The sequence below is a fragment of the Salvelinus alpinus genome, chromosome 24 (assembly GCF_045679555.1).
Source record: "Salvelinus alpinus chromosome 24, SLU_Salpinus.1, whole genome shotgun sequence".
NCBI classification, from domain to species: domain Eukaryota; kingdom Metazoa; phylum Chordata; class Actinopteri; order Salmoniformes; family Salmonidae; genus Salvelinus; species Salvelinus alpinus.
The window spans coordinates 41,095,635-41,118,134 of record NC_092109.1 but is presented as its reverse complement, the minus strand read 5'-3'; the positions used below and the strand labels follow the sequence as shown (position 1 = coordinate 41,118,134).

The window sequence follows — 22,500 nt, the reverse complement described above, 5'->3', positions numbered from 1 at the left end:
CGGAGGCATGCAGGTAGGAGGGGGTGGCGGGGGGGGGGGGGGGGGGGCCGTGGAACAGCTTCTCAACCACAAGAAATCCAGCGGAGGCATGCAGGTAGGAGGGGGTGGCGGGGGGGGGGGGGGGGGGCCGTGGAACAGCTTCTCAACCACAAGAAATCCAGCGGAGGCATGCAGGTAGGAGGGGGTGGCGGGGGGGGGGGGGGGGGGGGGCCGTGGAACAGCTTCTCAACCACAAGAAATCCAGCGGAGGCATGCAGGTAGGAGGGGGTGGCGGGGGGGGGGGCCGTGGAACAGCTTCTCAACCACAAGAAATCCAGCGGAGGCATGCAGGTAGGAGGGGGTGGCGGGGAAGGGGGGGGGGGCGTGGAACTGCCTCTCAACCACTGTAGCTTCCCAGTGCTTCATTTGGGAAACCAATTCAAATCAGTTCGGGAACATCGATAGTAACATGTTTTCACAACAAAACATATTTCATTAAACTATTGTCAGCCCCCTCTCTTTGCGCGTTCAAGAAATAAATGAAGGCGAGCGAGGAGATGGAAACGCATGGTGGTGAAATATTCTTTAGCTAAAGTGAATTAACGTGTCCTTTATTAATTCTGAAAATATCAAAAAAATCCCTATAACTAGGCTATTCAAATATCAAATACAAAGTCAATATAATTGTAGGCTAACTCTGTAAGCCGCCCTGCACAATCAATGAAACAATAGCATCGCCTAGGCCTATACGTCCTCAAGCTCTCCCAGACTCACGGATAGAAAGTTTGGAGCGTAGCATGAGGTAACCAGTCCATCCAGTATGCATCATAATACAGTCCACACTGAAAAGTGATATTAAATATAATTAGTTTAATTTTGGAGTAGCCTATCGGCAAAACCAATTATGTACCAAATCTTTAAATCTGTTTTTATTCTTTGTTTTTCTGCCATACAGTAAGCTATGTTTTTTATAAAGGCTCAATCATTATTTTAATTCTGTGGGGGGTTTTTTGTGTGTGGGAGGGGCTTTGGCTCATAAATAGGTCTATCCATATGCATGAGCTCTATTATGCATATGAGGATTTTTGAATTAATCACCTTAGGCCGTCATTGTAAATAAGAATTTGTTCTTAACTGACTTGCCTCGTTAAATAAAGGTTAATTAAAATAAAAAAGAAAGCACTGTCACCAGGCCATTAGGACCTGATGGAGGGACAATAGAGCCCTGAGTACCATGGCATTAGGACCTGATGGAGGGACAATAGAGCCCTGAGTACCAGGCCTTTAGGACCTGATGGAGGGACAATAGAGCCCTGAGTACCAGGCCATTAGGACCTGATGGAGGGACAATAGAGCCATGAGTACCAGGCCATTAGGACCTGATGGAGGTACAATAGAGCCCTTAGTACCAGGCCATTAGGACCTGATGGAGGGACAATAGAGCCATGAGTACCAGACCATTAGGCCCTGATGGAGGGACAATAGAGCCCTGAGTACCAGTCCATTAGGACCTGATGGAGGGACAATAGAGCCCTGAGTACCAGTTCATTAGGACCTGATGGAGGGACAATAGAGTCCTGAGTACCAGGTCAATAGGACCTGATTGAGGGACAATAGAGCCCTGAGTACCAGGCCATTAGGACCTGATGGAGGGACAATAGAGCCCTGAGTACCAGGCCATTAGGACCTGATGGAGGGACAATAGAGCCCTGAGTACCAGGCCATTAGGACCTGATGGAGGGACAATAGAGCCCTGAGTACCAGGCCATTAGGACCTGATGGAGGGACAATAGAGCCCTGCGTACCAGGGCATTAGGACCTGATGGAGGGACAATAGAGCCCTGAGTACCAGTCCATTAGGACCTGATGGAGGAACAATAGAGCCCTGAGTACTAGGGCATTAGCAACCAAAAAAATAAAAAATAAAATGCCGTTAGTGAGTTGGGTACTACCAACACATGTCCAGAGTGCATAAGAGGAGATTACCGTGACTCAACAGTCACATGGAATTTTACTGGGGTCACCGCAACAGCCCCTAGTCCTGTTACACACATGTACAAGTGTGAAATGGACATGTATTTCTTGCACATCCCAACCCGCCACTGGCAACAAACGCCAATCGCACGTTGGTTTCAGGGAACTTTCATTGAAATGACGTGGGAACAACATTGATTCAACCAGTGTGGCCCCAGTGGGTCCCCCCTGAGACACCCTTGGAGAGTGGGGTCACAACCAAGGTTACCATTGTCCAGCGCTCCTTGAGCAAATCGTTTTATCAGCCTTGCTCAAGGGCACAGCAACAGATTTTTCACCTTGTCGGCTCACGGATTCGAAACCAGTAACCTCAAGGCTACCTGCCACTATCACTAACAGGTGTGGGGAAATGTTTAGGAGTCTGTACTTAGAGCTGTGGGAAAACAACTCAATGGCCTTGTGGGTAGTGTGCGTCCTGAGATTGGAAGGTTGGGAGTTTTGATCCCTGGCAGAGTCATACCAAAGACGATAAAAGTGGGACCCGATGTGTCTCTGCTTGGCACTCAGCATTAAGGGGATAGATTGGGGGTAGTGGCCTGCGATAGACTAGCGTCCTGTCCAGGTAGTGTACTGTACATCAAGCTGCCTCACGCTACAGAAACAGGAGATAGACTAGTGTCCTGTCCAGGTAGTGTATTGTACATCAAGCTGCCTCACACTACAGAAACAGGAGATAGACTAGTGTCCTGTCCAGGTAGTGTATTGTACATCAAGCTGCCTCACGCCACAGAAACAGGAGATAGACTAGTGTCCTGTCCAGGTGGTGTTCTTGAAACAGGAGATGAAGCTACTGATTACTGTTTGAAGAAGACTGTTGCTCTCTCTCTGTTTCTCTCAGTAAACCTCGCGCTCTCTCCGTCTCGTTCTTTCTCCCACTCTCTCCCCCTCGTTCTCTCTTTAACCCGCTCTCTCCGTCTCCCTCTCTCTCTCTCTCTCTCTCTCTCTCTCAGCACCTGCTCAGGGACCACCAGTGTTTGCGTGGGTTTTAATTAATCAAACACAATCACAATTGCCACAATATGCTAATACTGTGACACACACACACACGCACACACTAATACAATATGTTAATGCTGAAATCCCTGCTCCTCATCCACACTGATATTGTTACTTCAGCTGTCGGCCAGGGACACAGGGGTTTGTTGGTTCCCATGTTGTTATTTCAGCTTGTCAGCCAGGGTCAGGGGGGTTTGTTGGTTCCCATGTTGTTACGTCAACTGTCAGCCAGGGACATGGGGGTTTGTTAGTTCCCATGTTGTTACGTCAACTGTCAGCCAGGGCCACGGGGGTTTGTTGGTTCCCATGTTGTTACGTCAACTGTCAGCCAAGGACACGGGGGGTTTGTTGGTTCCCATGTTGTTACGTCAACTGTCAGCCGGGGACACGGGGGGTTTGTTGGTTCCCATGTTGTTACGTCAACTGTCAGCCAGGGACACGGGGGTTTGTTGGTTCCCATGTTGTTACGTCAACTGTCAGCCAGGGCCACGGGGATTTGTTGGTTCCCATGTTGTTACGTCAACTGTCAGCCAGGGACACGGGGGTTTGTTGGTTCCCATGTTGTTACGTCAACTGTCAGCCAGGGCCACGGGGATTTGTTGGTTCCCATGTTGTTACGTCAACTGTCAGCCAGGGACACAGGGGGTTTGTTGGTTCCCATGTTGTTACGTCAACTGTCAGCCAGGGCCACGGGGTTTGTTAGTTCCCATGTTGTTACGTCAACTGTCAGCCAGGGCCACGGGGTTTGTTAGTTCCCATGTTGTTACGTCAACTGTCAGTCAGGGACATGGGGGGTTTGTTGGTTCCCATGTTGTTACGTCAACTGTCAGTCAGGGACACAGGGGGTTTGTTAGTTCCCATGTTGTTACGTCAACTGTCAGCCAGGGCCACGGGGTTTGTTAGTTCCCATGTTGTTACGTCAACTGTCAGCCAGGGCCACGGGGTTTGGTAGTTCCCATGTTGTTACGTCAACTGTCAGTCAGGGACATGGGGGGTTTGTTGGTTCCCATGTTGTTACGTCAACTGTCAGCCAGGGACACGGGGGTTTGTTGGTTCCCATGTTGTTACGTCAACTGTCAGCCAGGGACACTGGGATTTGTTGGTTCCCATGTTGTTACGTCAACTGTCAGCCAGGGACACAGGGGGTTTGTTAGTTCCCATGTTGTTACGTCAACTGTCAGTCAGGGCCACGGGGGTTTGTTGGTTCCCATGTTGTTACGTCAACTGTCAGCCAGGGCCACGGGGGTTTGTTGGTTCCCATGTTGTTACGTCAACTGTCAGCCAGGGACACGGAGGTTTGTTGGTTCCCATGTTGTTACGTCAACTGTCAGCCAGGGACACGGAGGTTTGTTGGTTCCCATGTTGTTACGCCAACTGTCAGCCAGGGACACAGAGGTTTGTTGGTTCCCATGTTGTTACGCCAACTGTCAGCCAGGGACACGGGGGTTTGTTGGTTCCCATGTTGTTACGTCAACTGTCAGCCAGGGACACGGGGGTTTGTTGGTTCCCATGTTGTTACGTCAACTGTCAGCCAGGGACACGGGGGTTTGTTTGTTCCCATGTTGTTACGTCAACTGTCAGTCAGGGACACGGGGGTTTGTTGGTTCCCATGTTGTTACGCCAACTGTCAGCCAGGGACACGGAGGTTTGTTGGTTCCCATGTTGTTACGTCAACTGTCAGCCAGGGACACAGAGGTTTGTTGGTTCCCATGTTGTTACGTCAACTGTCAGCCAGGGACACTGTGGGTTTGTTGGTTCCCATGTTGTTACGTCAACTGTCAGCCAGGGACACGGAGGTTTGTTGGTTCCCATGTTGTTACGCCAACTGTCAGCCAGGGACACGGAGGTTTGTTGGTTCCCATGTTGTTACGTCAACTGTCAGCCAGGGCCACGGAGGTTTGTTGGTTCCCATGTTGTTACGTCAACTGTCAGCCAGGGACACTGTGGGTTTGTTGGTTCCCATGTTGTTACGTCAACTGTCAGTCAGGGACATGGGGGTTTGTTGGTTCCCATGTTGTTACGTCAACTGTCAGCCAGGGACACTGTGGGTTTGTTGGTTCCCATGTTGTTACGCCAACTGTCAGCCAGGGACACGGAGGTTTGTTGGTTCCCATGTTGTTACGCCAACTGTCAGCCAGGGACACGGAGGTTTGTTGGTTCCCATGTTGTTACGTCAACTGTCAGCCAGGGACACGGAGGTTTGTTGGTTCCCATGTTGTTACGTCAACTGTCAGCCAGGGACACGGGGGTTTGTTGGTTCCCATGTTGTTACGTCAACTGTCAGTCAGGGACACTGTGGGTTTGTTGGTTCCCATGTTGTTACGTCAACTGTCAGCCAGGGACACGGAGGTTTGTTGGTTCCCATGTTGTTACGCCAACTGTCAGCCAGGGACACGGAGGTTTGTTGGTTCCCATGTTGTTACGTCAACTGTCAGCCAGGGACACGGAGGTTTGTTGGTTCCCATGTTGTTACGCCAACTGTCAGCCAGGGACACTGTGGGTTTGTTTGTTCCCATGTTGTTACGTCAACTGTCAGCCAGGGACACGGAGGTTTGTTGGTTCCCATGTTGTTACGCCAACTGTCAGCCAGGGACACTGTGGGTTTGTTTGTTCCCATGTTGTTACGTCAACTGTCAGTCAGGGACACGGGGGTTTGTTGGTTCCCATATTGTTACGTCAACTGTCAGCCAGGGACACTGTGGGTTTGTTGGTTCCCATGTTGTTACGTCATCTGTCAGCCAGGGCCACGGGGGTTTGTTGGTTCCCATATTGTTACGTCAACTGTCAGCCAGGGACACGGGGGTTTGTTGGTTCCCATGTTGTTACGTCAACTGTCAGCCAGGGCAACGGGGTTTGTTGGTTCCCATGTTGTTACGTCAACTGTCAGCCAGGGACACGGGGGTTTGTTAGTTCCCATGTTGTTACGTCAACTGTCAGCCAAGGACACGGGGGTTTGTTAGTTCCCATGTTGTTACGTCAACTGTCAGCCAAGGACACGGGGGTTTGTTAGTTCCCATGTTGTTACGTCAACTGTCAGTCAGGGACACAGGGGGTTTGTTTGTTCCCATGTTGTTATCTCAGTTTGGAGGGGTAGAGACCGAGATTAAGTGAAAATGAGAGAGCCAGAGTGAATGACAGGGTGAAAGCCAGAGTAAAAGGGAAAGAAAGAGAGGGTTAAAAAGTGTGTGTGAGAGAGTGAATGAGTGAGTGGAGAGAGAGAAGAGAGAGATGGACACTGCTTATTGGATTTACTCAGGTGGACAGAGAGAGAAGAGAGAGATGGACACTGCTTATTTGATTTACTCAGGTGGACAGAGAGAGAAGAGAGAGATGGACACTGCTTATTGGACAGAGAGAGAAAACCGACCAGGTGATTCGCTACAAACTGTCGTCAGGGTTTCGTCTCTTTACAGTACCTTTTTTTTCAATTTTCGCCTAAAATGACATACTCAAATCTAACTGCCTGTAGCTCAGGCACTGAAGCAAGGACATGCAAATGTGACAGGAATGTAGGATAATATAACACATTAGATCTGGTAAAATATTTATTTTTTTGGCATTTCTTTGAAATATAAGAGAAAGGCCATAATGTATTATTCCAGCCCTGGTGCAATTTAGATTTTGGCCACAAGATGGCAGCAGTGTATGTGCACATTTTCAGTTTAATAGCTTCTGTAAATTGAACAGTGCAGTTAGATTAACAAGAATTTAAGCTTTCTGCCAATATCAGATATGTCGATATGCTGGGAAATTTTCTTGTTACTGACAACCTCATGCTAATTGCATTAGCCTACATTAGCTCAACCGTCCCGCAGGGGACCCACCAATCCTGATGTAGTTTTAATGGGCCACAGTATACACCATGTGACTTGTGACACAGTGATTGTTCCTCTACCTCCTTGCTACATAATGAGAGAGAGAGAAAAGGCTGCCGTGCCTCTGAATTTCCCTGAACTGTATAGAGTGGTTCATCTATTACTTTAAAAGGTTGTCGGAGAGGAAAATACATCTAATCTATTGAGAGAGAGAGAGAGAGAGAGAGAGAGAGAGAGAGAGAGAGAGAGAGAGAGAGAGAGAGAGAGAGAGAGAGAGAGAGAGAGAGAGAGAGAGAGAGAGAGAGAGAGAGAGAGAGAGAGAGAGAGAGAGAGAGAGAGAGAGAGAGAGAGAGGGATTAGATAGAAAGACCGGCAGCGAGAGGAAAGTACATCTAATCTATTGAGAGAGAGAGAGAGAGAGAGAGAGAGAGAGAGAGAGAGAGAGAGAGAGAGAGAGAGAGAGAGAGAGAGAGAGAGAGAGAGAGAGAGAGAGAGAGAGAGAGAGAGAGAGAGAGAGAGAGAGAGAGAGAGAGAGAGAGAGAGAGAGAGAGAGAGAGAGTGTTACAGAGAGCTGGTAGTTCCATCCACCAAACTACCAGGTGTCACATAGAGTAGAAACTCAGGGGGTATTTTAATTTGGTATAGATCAGACCTAATCCATTCTATTAAATTAGTCAAAACAGGAACATTTTACATTTGGCAAAAAATACAAAAGGAAATTATCTCAACAGAGAAAATGTCCTCATGTGTGCTACCTATATCCCCTAACTAGAATCCCCATACTTTAATGATAACGGCTTCTCCATCCTAGAGGGGGACATCAACCATTTCCAGGCCCAGGGACATGTACTAGTCTGTGGTGGCCTACATGCCAGAACTGGACAAGAACCCGACACCCTCAACACACAGGCTGACAAACACCTACCTGGAGATGACAGCATTCCCTCCCCCATATGCCCCCCTAGACACAACTATGACAAAACAACCAACAAAAAGGGTCACAGCTCCTGCGGCTCCTTCGCACGCTGGGTCTGTACATAGTCAATGGTAGGCTTCGAGGGGACTCCTACAGTAGGTACACCTACAGCTCATAACTTGGCAGTAGTTCTGTAAATGATTTTATCACAGAACTCAATCCTGAGTCTCTCTCAGAGCGTTCCTTCAGTCCACTGATACCACTATCAGATCACAGCAAAAACACAGTCTACTTGAACAGAGCAATATTAAATCGTGAGGCATCAAATCCAAAGGAACTGCATTCTATTAATAACAAACCCAATCCCTTTTAGACAACTTCCTGGACAAAACGTTTCACTGTATAAGTGATGGTGTAAACTTCGCAGTAGAAAGCCTAAACAGTATATTTGACCTTTTCAGCTTCACTATCACATCTAAAAATGTCAAGCAGACAACCAAAGAACATTAACAGCAATGACAAATTGTTGATGAAGAATGCAAAACCGCCAAAAAGAAAATGAGAAACCTATCCAACCAAACACATAGAGACCCAGAAAACCTGAGACTATGCCTTCAGTATGGTGAATCACTAAAACAATACAGAAATACACTATGCAAAAAGAAGGAACACGGGCAGGAGGAATTTTGGACCATTCCTCTTTACAAAACTGTTTCAGTTCAGCAATATTCTTGGGATGTCTGATGTGAATCGCTCTCTTGAGGTCATGCCACAGCATCTCAATCGGGTTGAGGTCAGGACTCTGACTGGGCCACTCCAGAAGGTGTATTTTCTTCTGTTGAAGCCATTCTGTTGTTGATTTACTTCTGTGTTTTGGGTCGTTGTCCTGTTGCATCACCAAACTTCTGTTGAGCTTCAATTGGACATTCTCCTGCAAAATGTCTTGATAAACTTGGGAATTCATTTTTCCGTCGATGATAGCAAGCTATCCAGGCCCTGAGGCAGCAAAGCTGCCACAAACCATGATGCTCCCTCCACCATACTTTACAGTTGGGATGAAGTTTTGATCCTGGTGTGGTGTGCTGTGACTTCTTTTCTCCACACGTAGTGTTGTATGTTCTTTCCAAACAACTCAACTGTAGTTTCATCTGTCCACAGAAACGCTGTGTAGCATACAGGTGCTCTTTTGCGGATTTCAGAAGTGCAGCAATGTTTTTTGGACAGCAGTGGCTCCTTCCGTGGTGTCCTCTTATGAACACCATTCTTGTTTAGTGTTTTACGTAACGTAAACTCGTCAACAGAGATGTTATCATATTCCAGAGATTTCTGTAAGTCTTTAGCTGATACTCTAGGATTCTTCTTAACCTCATTGAGCATTCTGCGCTGTGCTCTTACAGTCATCTTTGCAGGATGGCCACTCCTAGGGAGAGTAGCAACAATGCTGAACTTTCTCCGTTTATAGACAATTTGTCTGACGAACAACAAGGCTTTTAGAGATACTTTGTAACCCTTTCCAGCTTTATGCAAGTCAACAATTCATAATCTTAGGTCTTCTGAGATCTCTTTTGTTCGAGGCATGGTTCACATCAGGCAATGCTTCTTGTGAGATGCAATAATAGTTTTATTTTTTTGCAGGGCAGCTCTAACCAATATCTCCAATCTCGTCTCATTGACTGAACTCCAGGTTAGCAGACTCCTGACCTCAATTAGCTTTTGGAGAAGTCAATAGCCTTGGGGTTCACAGACTTTTTCCAACCTATACTGTGAATGTTCAAATGATATATTCAATATAGACAAGAAAAATACAATAGTTTGTGTGTTAGTAGTTAAAGTACACTGTGTTTGTCTGTTGTTGTGACTTAGATCAGGATTAGATCACGTTTTATGACCAATTTATGCAGAAATCCAGGTAATTCCAGAGGGTTCACATACTTTTTCTTGCCGTTGTACATTATCAAATACAAAATCTTAGAATCAACTATTAAAGACTACCGGAACCCACTGGATTATCCAATTATTTGAATGAACTACCGGACAAAATACAAACCCTCAAACCCAAAAAGGCCTGTGGTGTTGATGGTATCCTCAATGAAATGATAAATTATATAGACCACAAATTCTATTTGGCTATACTTAAAGTCTTTAACATCCTCCTTAGCTCTGGCATCTTCCCCAATGTCTGGAACTAATCCTAAAGAGTGGACAAATTTGACCCCAATAATTACCACGGGAATCTGCATCACCAGCAATCTTTGAAAAATCCTCTGCAGTATCATCAACAACAGACTACAACATTTCCTCAGTGAAAACAATGTCCTGAGCAAATGCCAAATTGGCTTCTTACCAAAATACCATATGACAGACTATGTACAGTGCCTTGAAAAAGGTATTCATCCCCCCTTGGAGGTTTTATTATTTTGTTGCATTACAACCTGTAATTGAAATGGATCACAATTTGGATTTCATGTAATGGACATACGCAAAATAGTCCAAATTGGTGAAGTGACATGAAGAAAAAAAACTTGTTTAAAAAAATTACTCAAAATTTACTCAAAATACCCCAAGAGACTTGCAGCTGTAATTGCTGAAAAAGGTGGCTTTACAAAGTATTAACTTTGGTAGGAGGTGAATAGTTATGCACGCTCAAGTTTTCCGTTTTTTTTGTCTTATTTCTTGTTTGTTTCACAATAAAAAATATTTAGCATTTTCAAAGTGGTAGGCATGTTGTGTAAATAAAATGATACAAACCCCCAAATGCCAAGGGAGGTGAATACTTCGCAAGCCACTGTATACACCCAGCACGCCCGTATTGACAAACAAACAAAAGGAAAGTCTTCTCATGCTTTGTAGATTTCAAATTTGACTCAATTTGACTCAGACTCAAGTCTGCTATACAAATTGATGGAAAGCGGTATTGGGGGAAAAACATATGACATTTATAAAATCAATGAATCAATCAGCTTGAGCCCCATCCTCTTCAACATACAGTATACTGTATGTCAATGAATTGGTGAGGGCAGTAGAACAGTCTGCAGCACCAGGACTCACCCGACTAGAATCTGAAGTCAAATGTCTACTGTTTGCTGATGATCTGGTGCCTCTGTCCCCAACCAAGGAGGGCCTACAGCAGCACCTAGATGTTCTGCACAGATTCTATCAGACTTGGGTCTATTGGTCCTCCAAAAAAGGTTAAGTTGTCAGGACAAAAAATACAAATTCCATCTAGACACCGTTGCCCTAGAGCTCACAAATAGTTGCACCTACCTCGGCCTAAAATTCAGCACCACAGGTGACTTCCACAAGGCTGTGTCAGACCTCACTCTCAACGTTGATGGTTGCCTCATTACACCTAACATTGTGGTTCAAAACCTTGGTGTTACCTTTGACCCCAGCCTAACTTTTGACAACCACATTAAAGCACACCCAGAACAACATACTTCAATCTCAGGAATGTTTTCAGAATTTTAAACTTCATCTCACAGCCAGATGCCGAGAATCTGGTCCATGTGTTTGTTTAATCTAGGCTAGACTACTGTAATGCCCTCCTGTCCAGCTGCCCAGTCTCTACTATAATCTAGACTAGACTACTGTAATGCCCTCCTGTCCAGCTGCCCAGTCTCTACTATAATCTAGGCTAGACTACTGTAATGCCCTCCTGTCCAGCTGCCCAGTCTCTACTATAATCTAGGCTAGACTTCTGTAATGCCCTCCTGTCCAGCTGCTCAGTCTCTACTATCATCTAGGCTAGACTACTGTAATGCCCTCCTGTCCAGCTGATCAATCTCTACTATCATCTAGACTAGACTACTGTAAAGCCCTCCTGTCCAGCTGCCCAGTCTCTACTATCATCTAGGCTAGACTACTGTAATGCCCTCCTGTCCAGCTGCCCAGTCTCTACTATCATCTAGGCTAGACTACTGTAAAGCCCTCCTGTCCAGCTGCTCAGTCTCTACTATTAGACATGTACATCTGGTCCAGATCACTGCAGCACTAGAAAGAATGAGCACATCACTCCACGTTTATCTGCACTACACTGGATGCCTGTAAAGTATCGGTCTGGTTTTAAAATCCTGCATGGCCTTGGCTCCTCTTATCTGACAGACATGCTCGTTCCATGCAACTCCAGTGAGGGTGCTCTGCTCCGTCAAGCCGGTTCCTAGATACAGAACCAAGCCGGGGGTCGGAGCATTCTCTATTAAAGACCCTCAGTTGTAGAACAGCCCTGGCAGGTAGGAGGGACAGCCCTGTCAAGTAGGAGGAACAGCCCTGTCAGGTAGGAGGGACAGCCCTGTCAGGTAGGGGGAACAGCCCTGTCAGGTAGAAGGAACAGCCCTGTCAGGTAGGAGGGACAGCCCTGTCAGGTAGGAGGGACAGCCCTGGCAGGTAGGAGGGACAGCCCTGTCAGGTAGGAGGGACAGCCCTGGCAGGTAGGAGGGACAGCCCTGTCAGGTAGGAGGGACAGCCCTGGCAGGTAGGAGGGACAGCCCTGTCAGGTAGGAGGGACAGCCCTGGCAGGTAGTAGGGACAGCCCTGGGAGGTAGGAGGGACAGCCCTGTCAGGTAGGAGGGACAGCAGGTAGGAGGGACAGCCTGTCAGGTAGGAGGGACAGCCCTGGTAGGTAGGAGGGACAGCCCTGTCAGGTAGGAGGGACAGCCCTGGCAGGTAGAAGGGACAGTCCTGTCAGGTAGGAGGGACAGCCCTGGCAGGTAGGAGGGACAGCCCTGTCAGGTAGGAGGGACAGCCCTGTCAGGTAGGAGGGACAGCCCTGGCAGGTAGGAGGGACAGCCCTGTCAGGTAGGAGGGACAGCCCTGGCAGGTAGGAGGGACAGCCCTGGCAGGTAGGAGGAACAGCCCTTTCAGGTAGGAGGAACAGCCCTGTCAGGTAGGAAGGACAGCCCTGTCAGGTAGGAGGAACAGCCCTGTCAGGTAGGAGGAACAGCCCTGTCAGTTAGAAGGAACAGCCCTGTCAGGTAAGAGGAACAGCCCTGTCAGGTAGGAGGAACAGCCCTGTCAGGTAGGAGGGACAGCCCTGGCAGGTAGGAGGGACAGCCCTGTCAGGTAGGAGGGACAGCCCTGTCAGGTAGGAGGGACAGCCCTGGCAGGTAGGAGGGACAGCCCTGTCAGGTAGGAGGGACAGCCCTGGCAGGTAGGAGGGACAGCCCTGGCAGGTAGGAGGAACAGCCCTGTCAGGTAGGAGGAACAGCCCTGTCAGGTAGGAAGGACAGCCCTGTCAGGTAGGAGGAACAGCCCTGTCAGGTAGGAGGAACAGCCCTGTCAGTTAGAAGGAACAGCCCTGTCAGGTAAGAGGAACAGCCCTGTCAGGTAGGAGGAACAGCCCTGTCAGGTAGGAGGAACAGCCCTGTCAGGTAGAAGGAACAGCCCTGTCAGGTAAGAGGAACAGCCCTGTCAGGTAGGAGGAACAGCCCTGTCAGGTAGGAGGAACAGCCCTGTCAGGTAGGAGGAACAGCCCTTTCAGGTAGGGGGAACAGCCCTGTCAGGTAGGAGGGACAGCCCTGTCAGGTAGGAGGAACAGCCCTGTCAGGTAGAAGGAACAGCCCTGTCAGGTAAGAGGAACAGCCCTGTCAGGTAGGAGGAACAGCCCTGTCAGGTAGGAGGAACAGCCCTGTCAGGTAGGAGGAACAGCCCTGTCAGGTAGGGGGAACAGCCCTGTCAGGTAGGAGGAACAGCCCTGTCAGGTAGGAGGAACAGCCCTGTCAGGTAGGAGGAACAGCCCTGTCAGGTAGGAGGAACAGCCCTGTCAGGTAGGAGGAACAGCCCTGTCAGGTAGGAGGAACAGCCCTGTCAGGTAGGAGGAACAGCCCTGTCAGGTAGGAGGAACAGCCCTGTCAGGTAGGAGGTCACCTCCCTGACCAAGACCCTTCTCATCCGATTGCTCAGTTTGATCGGGCGGCCAGCTCTAGGAAGTCTTAGTGGTTCCAAACTTCTTCCATTTAAGAATAATGGAGGCCACTGTGTTCTTTGGAACCTTCGATGCTGCAGAAATGTTTTAGTACCCTTCCCCAGATCTGTGCCTCGACACAATCCTGTCTCAGAGTTCTATGGACAATTCCTTTGACCCCTTGGCTTGGTTTTTGCTCTGACATGCACTGTCAACTGTGGGACCATATATAGACAGGTGTGTGCCTTTCCAAATCATGTCCAATCAATTGAATTTACCACAGGTGGACTACAATCAAGTTGTAGAAACATCTCAAGGATGATCAATGGAAACAGGATGCAGCTGAGCTCAATTTCGAGTCTCATAGCGAAGGGTCTGAAGACTTATGTAAATAAGGTTTTTCTGTTTTTATATTTTTTACATTTGCTAAATATTCTAAAAATCTGTTTTCGCTTTGTCATTATGGGGTATTATGATGTCATTATGGTGTACTGTGATGTCATTATGGGGTATTGTGATGTCATTATGGGGTATTGTGTGTAGATTGATGAGGACATGTATTTATTTGATCTATTTTAGAATAAGGCTGTAACTTAATAAAATGTGGGAAAAGTCAAGGGGACTTTCAGAATGCACTGTATTTCCCACAGATCAAACAGACCCACGCATCATTTGAAAACAAATCAAACATTTATAAACTCCCATATCTGTTAGGCGAAATACCGCAGTGTGCAATCACAGCAGCAAGATTTGTAGCCCGTTGTCATGAGAAAAGGGCAACCAGTGAAGCATAAACAACATTGTAAATACCACCAATATTTATCTGTTTATTTATCTTTCCCTACTATTTGTACTACAACAATTTTGTACTACAACAAACATTGCTAAAACACTGTTCATACTGTAGCTGATATTATAACACTTGAAACGTCTTTATCTTTTTCAAACTTTTTAATTGCACTGTTAAATTCTTCTCACTTTTGGTTATTGTTGACTTCACTTGCTTTGGCAATGTAAACACGTTTCCCATGTCAGTAAAGCCCCTTTGAATTGGAGAGAGAGAGAGAGAGAGAGAGAGAGAGAGAGAGAGAGAGAGAGAGAGAGAGAGAGAGAGAGAGAGAGAGAGAGAGAGAGAGAGAGAGAGAGAGAGAGAGAGAGAGAGAGAGAGAGAGAGAGAGAGAGAGAGAGAGAGAGAGAGAGAGAGAGAGAGAGAGAGAGAGAGAGAGAGTAATTGCGTGTGATTGCATGTGTGTGTTTGTCTTTGTCTGTTTCAGTGTGTTTCAGTTTAATATGGCTAATATCTCATCATTGCTTTGTTGGGATGTGATGAGAGGATGTGTGTGATTTATGACAGTATGTCTGCTTCTTGACATTGAGATCAAGAGAGACAGAGAGAGAGAGAGACAGAGAGAGAGAGAGAAAGAGAAAGAGAGAGAGAGAGAGAGAGAGAGAGAGAGAGAGAGAGAGAGAGAGAGAGAGAGAGAAAATTGTGAATCCCATTTATTGATATTGTCCTCTTCTGCTGGGAGATTTATTAATCCACAGATTGATTTTGGGGTGACTGCCAACATTGTCTGTATTAGTCTTACCGCGCCGCTGTCTGACCTATGTTTCCTCTGCAGTGTTGCCTTCTACTGTGTCTTCGTTGTCTCCAGTTACATCGGAGGAAATGTAGTGTAATGGGGAATGATTTGGATCCTAGCTTCACAGCCACTGTGGCTCCCCAAGGATTCTGTTATAAAGATAGACTTCAGTCGTGCAACAAGAGGAATGTAGAGCTTGATGAAAGGATTTTGAGACCACTCAAGACATGTTCTGTATCCCAAATGGTACCTATTGGATCTATTCCCTATGGGCCCTTTTCAAAAAGTAGTGCACTATGAAGGCAATAGGGAGCAATTTAGGATGCAGCGACAGGTCTTGAGTTCTACAGAGTTGACCCCACGTTCCTCTTGGTGTTGTGAAGGGGTTTCCTACTGAGCTGTGTGTTGTGCCTCGTTCTCCAGATGCTGATAGGAGGACTGTACTTGTTGCAGCTTGAATTTCGGATCAATGTATACAAATTGATGAAAGAGAGCGACTCTATATTTAAATGAGAGTACACATCAAATTGGCCGGTGTTAATTCATTTGTTAAATTAACTCTGTAAGTATTACATTAACACTCGTTGGTGTAAAAGTTCTCCAGTGTTGGTGTTAAGTACCGGTGTTAAACAAAAACCACACCCATTAATATCATATTTCCCAGCATGCTCTATTGCAGGTAGATTTTTTTGAATTGTTTTGTTTCAATGTCTGTTTTAGCATGTACTTGATTTTGATGTTAGGAAACCTCTACGTATTAAAAAATATATAATTAGAAAAATATTGGATAAAATATTACATTTGGCCTTTACTACAGTAGCCCTTAGAAATGCATTGAATAACACATTCATAAATGACAAAGACAGTCGAAAAATAAATCAGAAGGTTTTGAAGTGTCTCTCCTGTATCTAGAAGATATAAGACATCTCAGGAAATATAGATGTTTTTTTGGGGACACATATTTAACCCCTTATTATTGTTGCCACAAAACTACCTCCATTCTTCCATTCATTTGTATGGGTTACCTCCATACTTCCATTCATTTGTATGGGTTACCTCTATACTTCCATTCATTTGTAAGGGGTACCTCCATACTTCCATTCATTTGTATGGGTTACCTCCATACTTCCATTCATTTGTATGGGTTACCTCTATACTTCCATTCATTTGTATGGGTTACCTCCATACTTCCATTCATTTGTATGGGTTACCTCTATACTTCCATTAATTTGTATGGGTTACCTCCATACTTCCATTCATTTGTATGGGTTACCTCCATACTTCCATTCATTTGTATGGGTTACCTCTATACTTCCATTCATTTGTATGGGTTACCTCTATACTTCCATTCATTTGTATGGGTTACCTCTATACTTCCATTCATTTGTATGGGTTACCTCCATACTTCCATTCATTTGTATGGGTTACCTCTATACTTCCATTCATTTGTATGGGTTACCTCTATACTTCCATTCATTTGTATGGGTTACCTCTATACTTCCATTCATTTGTATGGGTTACCTCTATACTTCCATTCATTTGTATGGGTTACCTCTATACTTCCATTCATTTGTATGGGTTACCTCTATACTTCCATTCATTTGTATGGGTTACCTCTATACTTCCATTCATTTGTATGGGTTACCTCTATACTTCCATTCATTTGTATGGGTTACCTCCATACTTCCATTCATTTGTATGGGTTACCTCTATACTTCCATTCATTTGTATGGGTTTCCTCTATACTTCCATTCATTTGTAAGGGGTACCTCTATACTTCCATTCATTTGTATGGGTTACCTCTATACTTCCATTCATTTGTATGGGTTACCTCTATACTTCCATTCATTTGTATGGGTTACCTCTATACTTCCATTCATTTGTATGGGTTACCTTCATACTTCCAAGCATCAGAATCTCTGTTTCAATCAGAATCACTACTGTAGTTGCACAGGAAGACAGTAGAAAACAGAGGGCTAGAGAAGAGAGGGGTAGAGAAGAGAGGGGTAGAGAAGAGAGGTAGAGAAGAGAGGGCGAGAGAACAGAGGGCGAGAGAACAGAGGGCTAGAGAAGAGAGGGGGAGAGAAGAGAGGGTGAGAGAAGAGAGGGGTAGAGAAGAGAGAGGGAGAGAACAGAGGGGGAGAGAACAGAGGGGGAGAGAACAGAGGGGGAGAGAACAGAGGGGGAGAGAACAGAGGGGGAGAGAACAGAGGGGGAGAGAACAGAGGGGGAGAGAACAGAGGGGGAGAGAACAGAGGGGTAGAGAAGAGAGAGGGAGAGAACAGAGGGGGAGAGAACAGAGGGGGAGAGAACAGAGGGGTAGAGAAGAGAGAGGGAGAGAACAGAGGGGGAGAGAACAGAGGGGGAGAGAACAGAGGGGGAGAGAACAGAGGGGGAGAGAACAGAGGGGGAGAGAACAGAGGGGGAGAGAACAGAGGGGGAGAGAACAGAGGGGGAGAGAACAGAGGGGGAGAGAACAGAGGGGGAGAGAACAGAGGGGGAGAGAACAGAGGGGGAGAGAACAGAGGGGGAGAGAACAGAGGGGGAGAGAACAGAGGGGGAGAGAACAGAGGGGGAGAGAACAGAGGGGGAGAGAACAGAGGGGGAGAGAAGAGAGGGGTAGAGAACAGAGGGGGAGAGAACAGAGGGGGAGAGAACAGAGGGGGAGAGAACAGAGGGGGAGAGAACAGAGGGGGAGAGAACAGAGGGGGAGAGAACAGAGGGGGAGAGCGCATTATTCAATGCATTAATAACAACACGGTAAAACTCATCTCTGGACCTTGAAGCCAGTTCCACTGATTGTTTTCATTGTTCCTCTCTAATCAGGGACTGATTTAGACCTGGGACACCAGGTTGCTGATAATGGGCCTCTGTACGCTTATGTAGATATTCCATAAAAAATCAGCCATTTCCAGCTACAATAGTAATTTACAACATTAACAATGTCTACACTGTATTTTTGATCAATTTGATGTTATTTTAATGAACCAAAAATGTGCTTTTCTTACAAAAACAAGGACATTTCTAAGTGACCCCAAACTTCTGAATGGTAGTGTATATTGGGAGTAGTGGCTTTCCTCAGCCACAGTGTGTTATATGTGCAAAAGTACTATCTCACAACTCAATGAAACCTTCACTCTTGAGCAGACATTTAGAAACAAAACACGCTAATTTGAAAAATAAGCCACGGGAGTTTTATGAGTGATAATTAAGACAACTTTCGAGTAGTAAGACATGTATAAAAGCAACAGATACCATTAATAAGAAGGGGCTAGAAGCCTCTTATAGGGTGAGCTACCAAGTGGCTAGGACAGGCAAGCCCCATACTATTGTGGAGGACTTAATTACTCCTGCTGCTGCAGATATGGCTGGGACAATGCTGGGGGAAAAGGACCAAAAAAACTATACAGACATTGCCTTCATCAAACAAAACTGTTTCAAGATGAATCCGTGACATGGCAGGAGATGTTTTGAAACAATTACTGCTTCGCATACAAGCCAGTGGATTCTATGCGTTACAGCTGGATGAGTCAACAGACGTGGCGGGCCTGGCACAGCTCCTGGTATATGTCTGTTATGTTTATGTGGAGTCAATTAAGGAAGACATCCTCTTCTGCAAACCACTGGAAACCAATACAACAGGAGATTATCTTGTTAAAGTATTGAACAGCTTTGTGACATCAAATGGACTTTGGTGGTCAAGATGTGTTGGTATCTGTACTGATGGCGCAAAAGCCAGGACAGGGAGACATAGTGGAGTGGTAACGCGCGTGCAAGCAGTTGCTCCCGACCCCACTTGGGTACACTGCAGCATCCACGAGAGGCTCTTGCTGCCAAGGGAATGCCTGACAGCTTGAAAGACGTTTTGGACACTACAGTGAAAATGGTTAACTTTGTTAAAGCAAGGCCCCTGAAATCTCATGTATTTTCTGCACTATGCAATGATATGTGCAGCGACCATGTACTGCTTTTACAACATACAGAAGTGAGCTGGTTATCAAGGGGCAAAGTATTCAAAAAATGGTTTTAATTGAGAGACAAGCTTTAAGTTTTTTTAACTGACCATCATTTTTCCACTTGTCTGACTGCTTTGCATGAGGACGAGTTTCTCACACGACTGGCCTATCTGGGGGATGTTTTCTCTCACACGACTGGCCTATCTGGGGGATGTTTTCTCTCACACGACTGGCCTATCTGGGGGATGTTTTCTCTCACACGACTGGCCTGTCTGGGGGATGTTTTCTCTCACACGACTGGCCTATCTGGGTGATGTTTTCTCTCACACGACTGGCCTGTCTGGGGGATGTTTTCTCTCACACGCCTGGCCTATCTGGGTGATGTTTTCTCTCACACGACTGGCCTATCTGGGGGATGTTTTCTCTCACACGACTGGCCTGTCTGGGGGATGTTTTCTCTCACACGACTGGCCTGTCTGGGGGATGTTTTCTCTCACACGACTGGCCTATCTGGGGGATGTTTTCTCTCACACGACTGGCCTGTCTGGGGGATGTTTTCTCTCACACGACTGGCCTATCTGGGTGATGTTTTCTCTCACACGACTGGCCTATCTGGGTGATGTTTTTTCTCGCATGAACGATCTGAATCTAGGATTACAGGGACTCTCCGCAACTATATTCAATGTGCGGGACAAAATTGAGGCTATGATTAAGAAGTTGGAGCTCTTCTCTGTCTGCATTAACAAGGACAACACACAGGTCTTTCCATCATTGTATGATTTTTTTTGTGTGCAAATTAACTCAAGCTTACGGACAATGTCTAATGTGATATAGCGAAGCACCTGAGTGAGTTGGGTGCGCAATTACGCAACTACTTTCCCGAAACGGATGACACAAACAACTGGATTCGATATTCCTTTCATGCCCTGCCTCCAGTCCACTTACTGATATCTGAACAAGAGAACCTCATCGAAATTGCAACAAGCGGTTCTGTGGAAATTGATTTTAATCAGAAGCCACTGCCAGATGTCTGGATTGGACTGTGCTCAGAGTGTCCTGCCTTGGCAGACACTGATACCCTTTGCAACCACGTACCTATGTGAGAGTGGATTCTCGGCCCTCACTAGCATGAAAACTAAATGCAGGCACAGACTGTGTGTGGAAAATGATTTAAGACTGAGACTCTCTCCAATACAACCCAAAATGCCGAGATATGTGCGTCCTTTCAAGCCTTCTTCACAATTTACAATGAACAAATACAGTTTTATATGTAAGATGGCTAAATAAAGAGCAACATTAGTGATTATTATTATATTATTATTTGTGCCCTGGTGTCCTATAAGAGCTCTTTGTCACTTCCCACGATCTAGGTTGTGACCAAAACTCACACTCATTCTTATGTTTAATACGTTTATCATGTAGTGTGTGTGTGTGTGTGTATGGCAGGCTTACAATGATGGCAAAAAAAAACAATATTTGAGAGTGAGCTGACCCTGGTGCTAGAGGGGGTACGCAGCTGGAGTGTGCTGACCCTGGTGCTAGAGGGGGTACAGCTGTAGGTTGAATGTTTGAAGGGGTACGGGACTATAATAAGTTAGGGAACCACAGGTGTAGATAATCCTCTGAGAAAACGATTGGTCCAAATCTCAAGTGTATTATAACCTGTTCGTTTTTTTTTTAAGTTATTGGAGTGTTTACCCTTGTAGGATAGCCAGAAATAGGGTAACTAAATCATTGGAGGCCAGAGAGAAAAATGAAAATTGTATCTCGTCGGGCAAGCTGGATTCTGACGACATGTTACCTGACAGGCTCGACCGTGGAACTCGTCATGTTTCTTCTCAAATCCGCAGGACTTAAACCTGTTGGGGACAAGGGGTGATATTTTCACTTTTGGTGAAAATCGTATGATTTTTAAACGGCCTCGTACTCAATTCTTGCTAGTACAATATGCATATTTTTAGTACCATTGGATAGAAAACAACCTCTAGTTTCTAAAAACGTTTGAATTTTTTCTCTGAGTGGAACACAAGTCATTTGGCAGCACTTTCCCTGAGCAGGAAGTAGAATGCAAGATGTCTATGCTCGCTTCAACGCTCTGCCTATACATGGTCATGCCACCTATGACCCGAAACACACCTCATACGCCTTCCTCTGGGTGTCAAGAGGACGTCAGAGGAGAAATTTTGTGTTTATCTTGTTCTGACGTGAAATAAGACCTATTTCTTTGACGTGACCGTCCATTTCCGGAAGTCTGAAGTGCGCGACTTTGAAGAGAGATTGTGTTTTGTTTTGCTGCCGTTTCGGATGTCAACTATCTCCGGCTCGGATTTGATTTGATAAATGAGACCATATCATCGTAATGTATGTTTTTTCAATATAGTTTAATCAGATTATTATAATTTTTTCGGGAGTTTTGTCGTGTTCCGTCGTGTGACTTTGTTTACTTGGAGAGATCCGTGCCACGCGACTAGTACCCATGCTAAATGAAGTGGGAAAGGTACCATTCTGAATGGAATGAACGACTCATCTGGACTAAGGACATCTTGATCAACATTCTGATGAAATTTCAGCAAAAGTAAGATCCAATTTATAATGCTATTTCATATATCGGTCGTGCATGTGAACTGGTCGTGGGCGCCCAGCTGGTTCTGGCTGGCGTGGCTATGCTAATTTAGCGCTACATTTTGTTTTCGCTATAAAACATTTAATAAATCTGAAATATTGTCTGGAATCACAAGAATCCTGTCTTTCAATTGCTGCACAGTATGTATTTCTCAGATATGTTTTATGATGAGTAATTAGTTATTTGACGTTGGTGTCTGTAAATGTTATGGCTGCTTTCGGTGCAATTTCTGATTGTAGCTGAAATGTAATTTATGATTTATACCATAAATATGCACATTTTTCAAAAAAAACATATGCTATACAATAAATATGTTATCAGACTGTCATCTTATGATGTTGTTTCTTGGTTAGTGGCTATATATATATCTTTATTTGGTCGAATTAGTGATAGCTGGTGATGGAGTAAAACACTGATGGAGGTAGAAAAGTGGTGTAATAGATTTACATATTTTGTCTTCCCTGTAAAACATTTTAAAAATCGGACATGTTGGCTTGATTCACAAGATGTGTACCTTTCATATGCTGTATTGGACTTGTTAATGTGTGAAAGTTAAATATTTAAAAAAAATGATTTTTTTGAATTTGCCGCTCTGCCTTTTCAGTGGAATGTGGGAGGAGTGCCGCTAGCGGCACCCGTGGCCTAGACAGGTTAAAAGAAAAGTAGAGATAAGACAGATATCGATTTGGAGACGTAACA

At 45.6% G+C, this 22,500-nt stretch overlaps 1 protein-coding gene across 3 annotated transcripts in view; it reads left to right on the top strand.

The window, feature by feature from the left end:
- The window catches only part of LOC139552844 (short transient receptor potential channel 4-like), a 135,848-nt gene that overhangs the window by 26,617 nt on the left and 86,731 nt on the right, over positions 1–22,500 (top strand). The window contains exon 1 of one of the 3 annotated variants that reach the window (XM_071364930.1): positions 279–330. The exons of the other annotated variants lie outside the window; for them this stretch is intronic. Within the exon in view, the coding sequence (XP_071221031.1) occupies positions 325–330 (6 nt within the window). The 5' untranslated portion in view covers positions 279–324. Of the gene's footprint in view, positions 1–278; positions 331–22,500 lie in introns of those variants that run through there. 3 annotated transcript variants of the gene reach the window in all.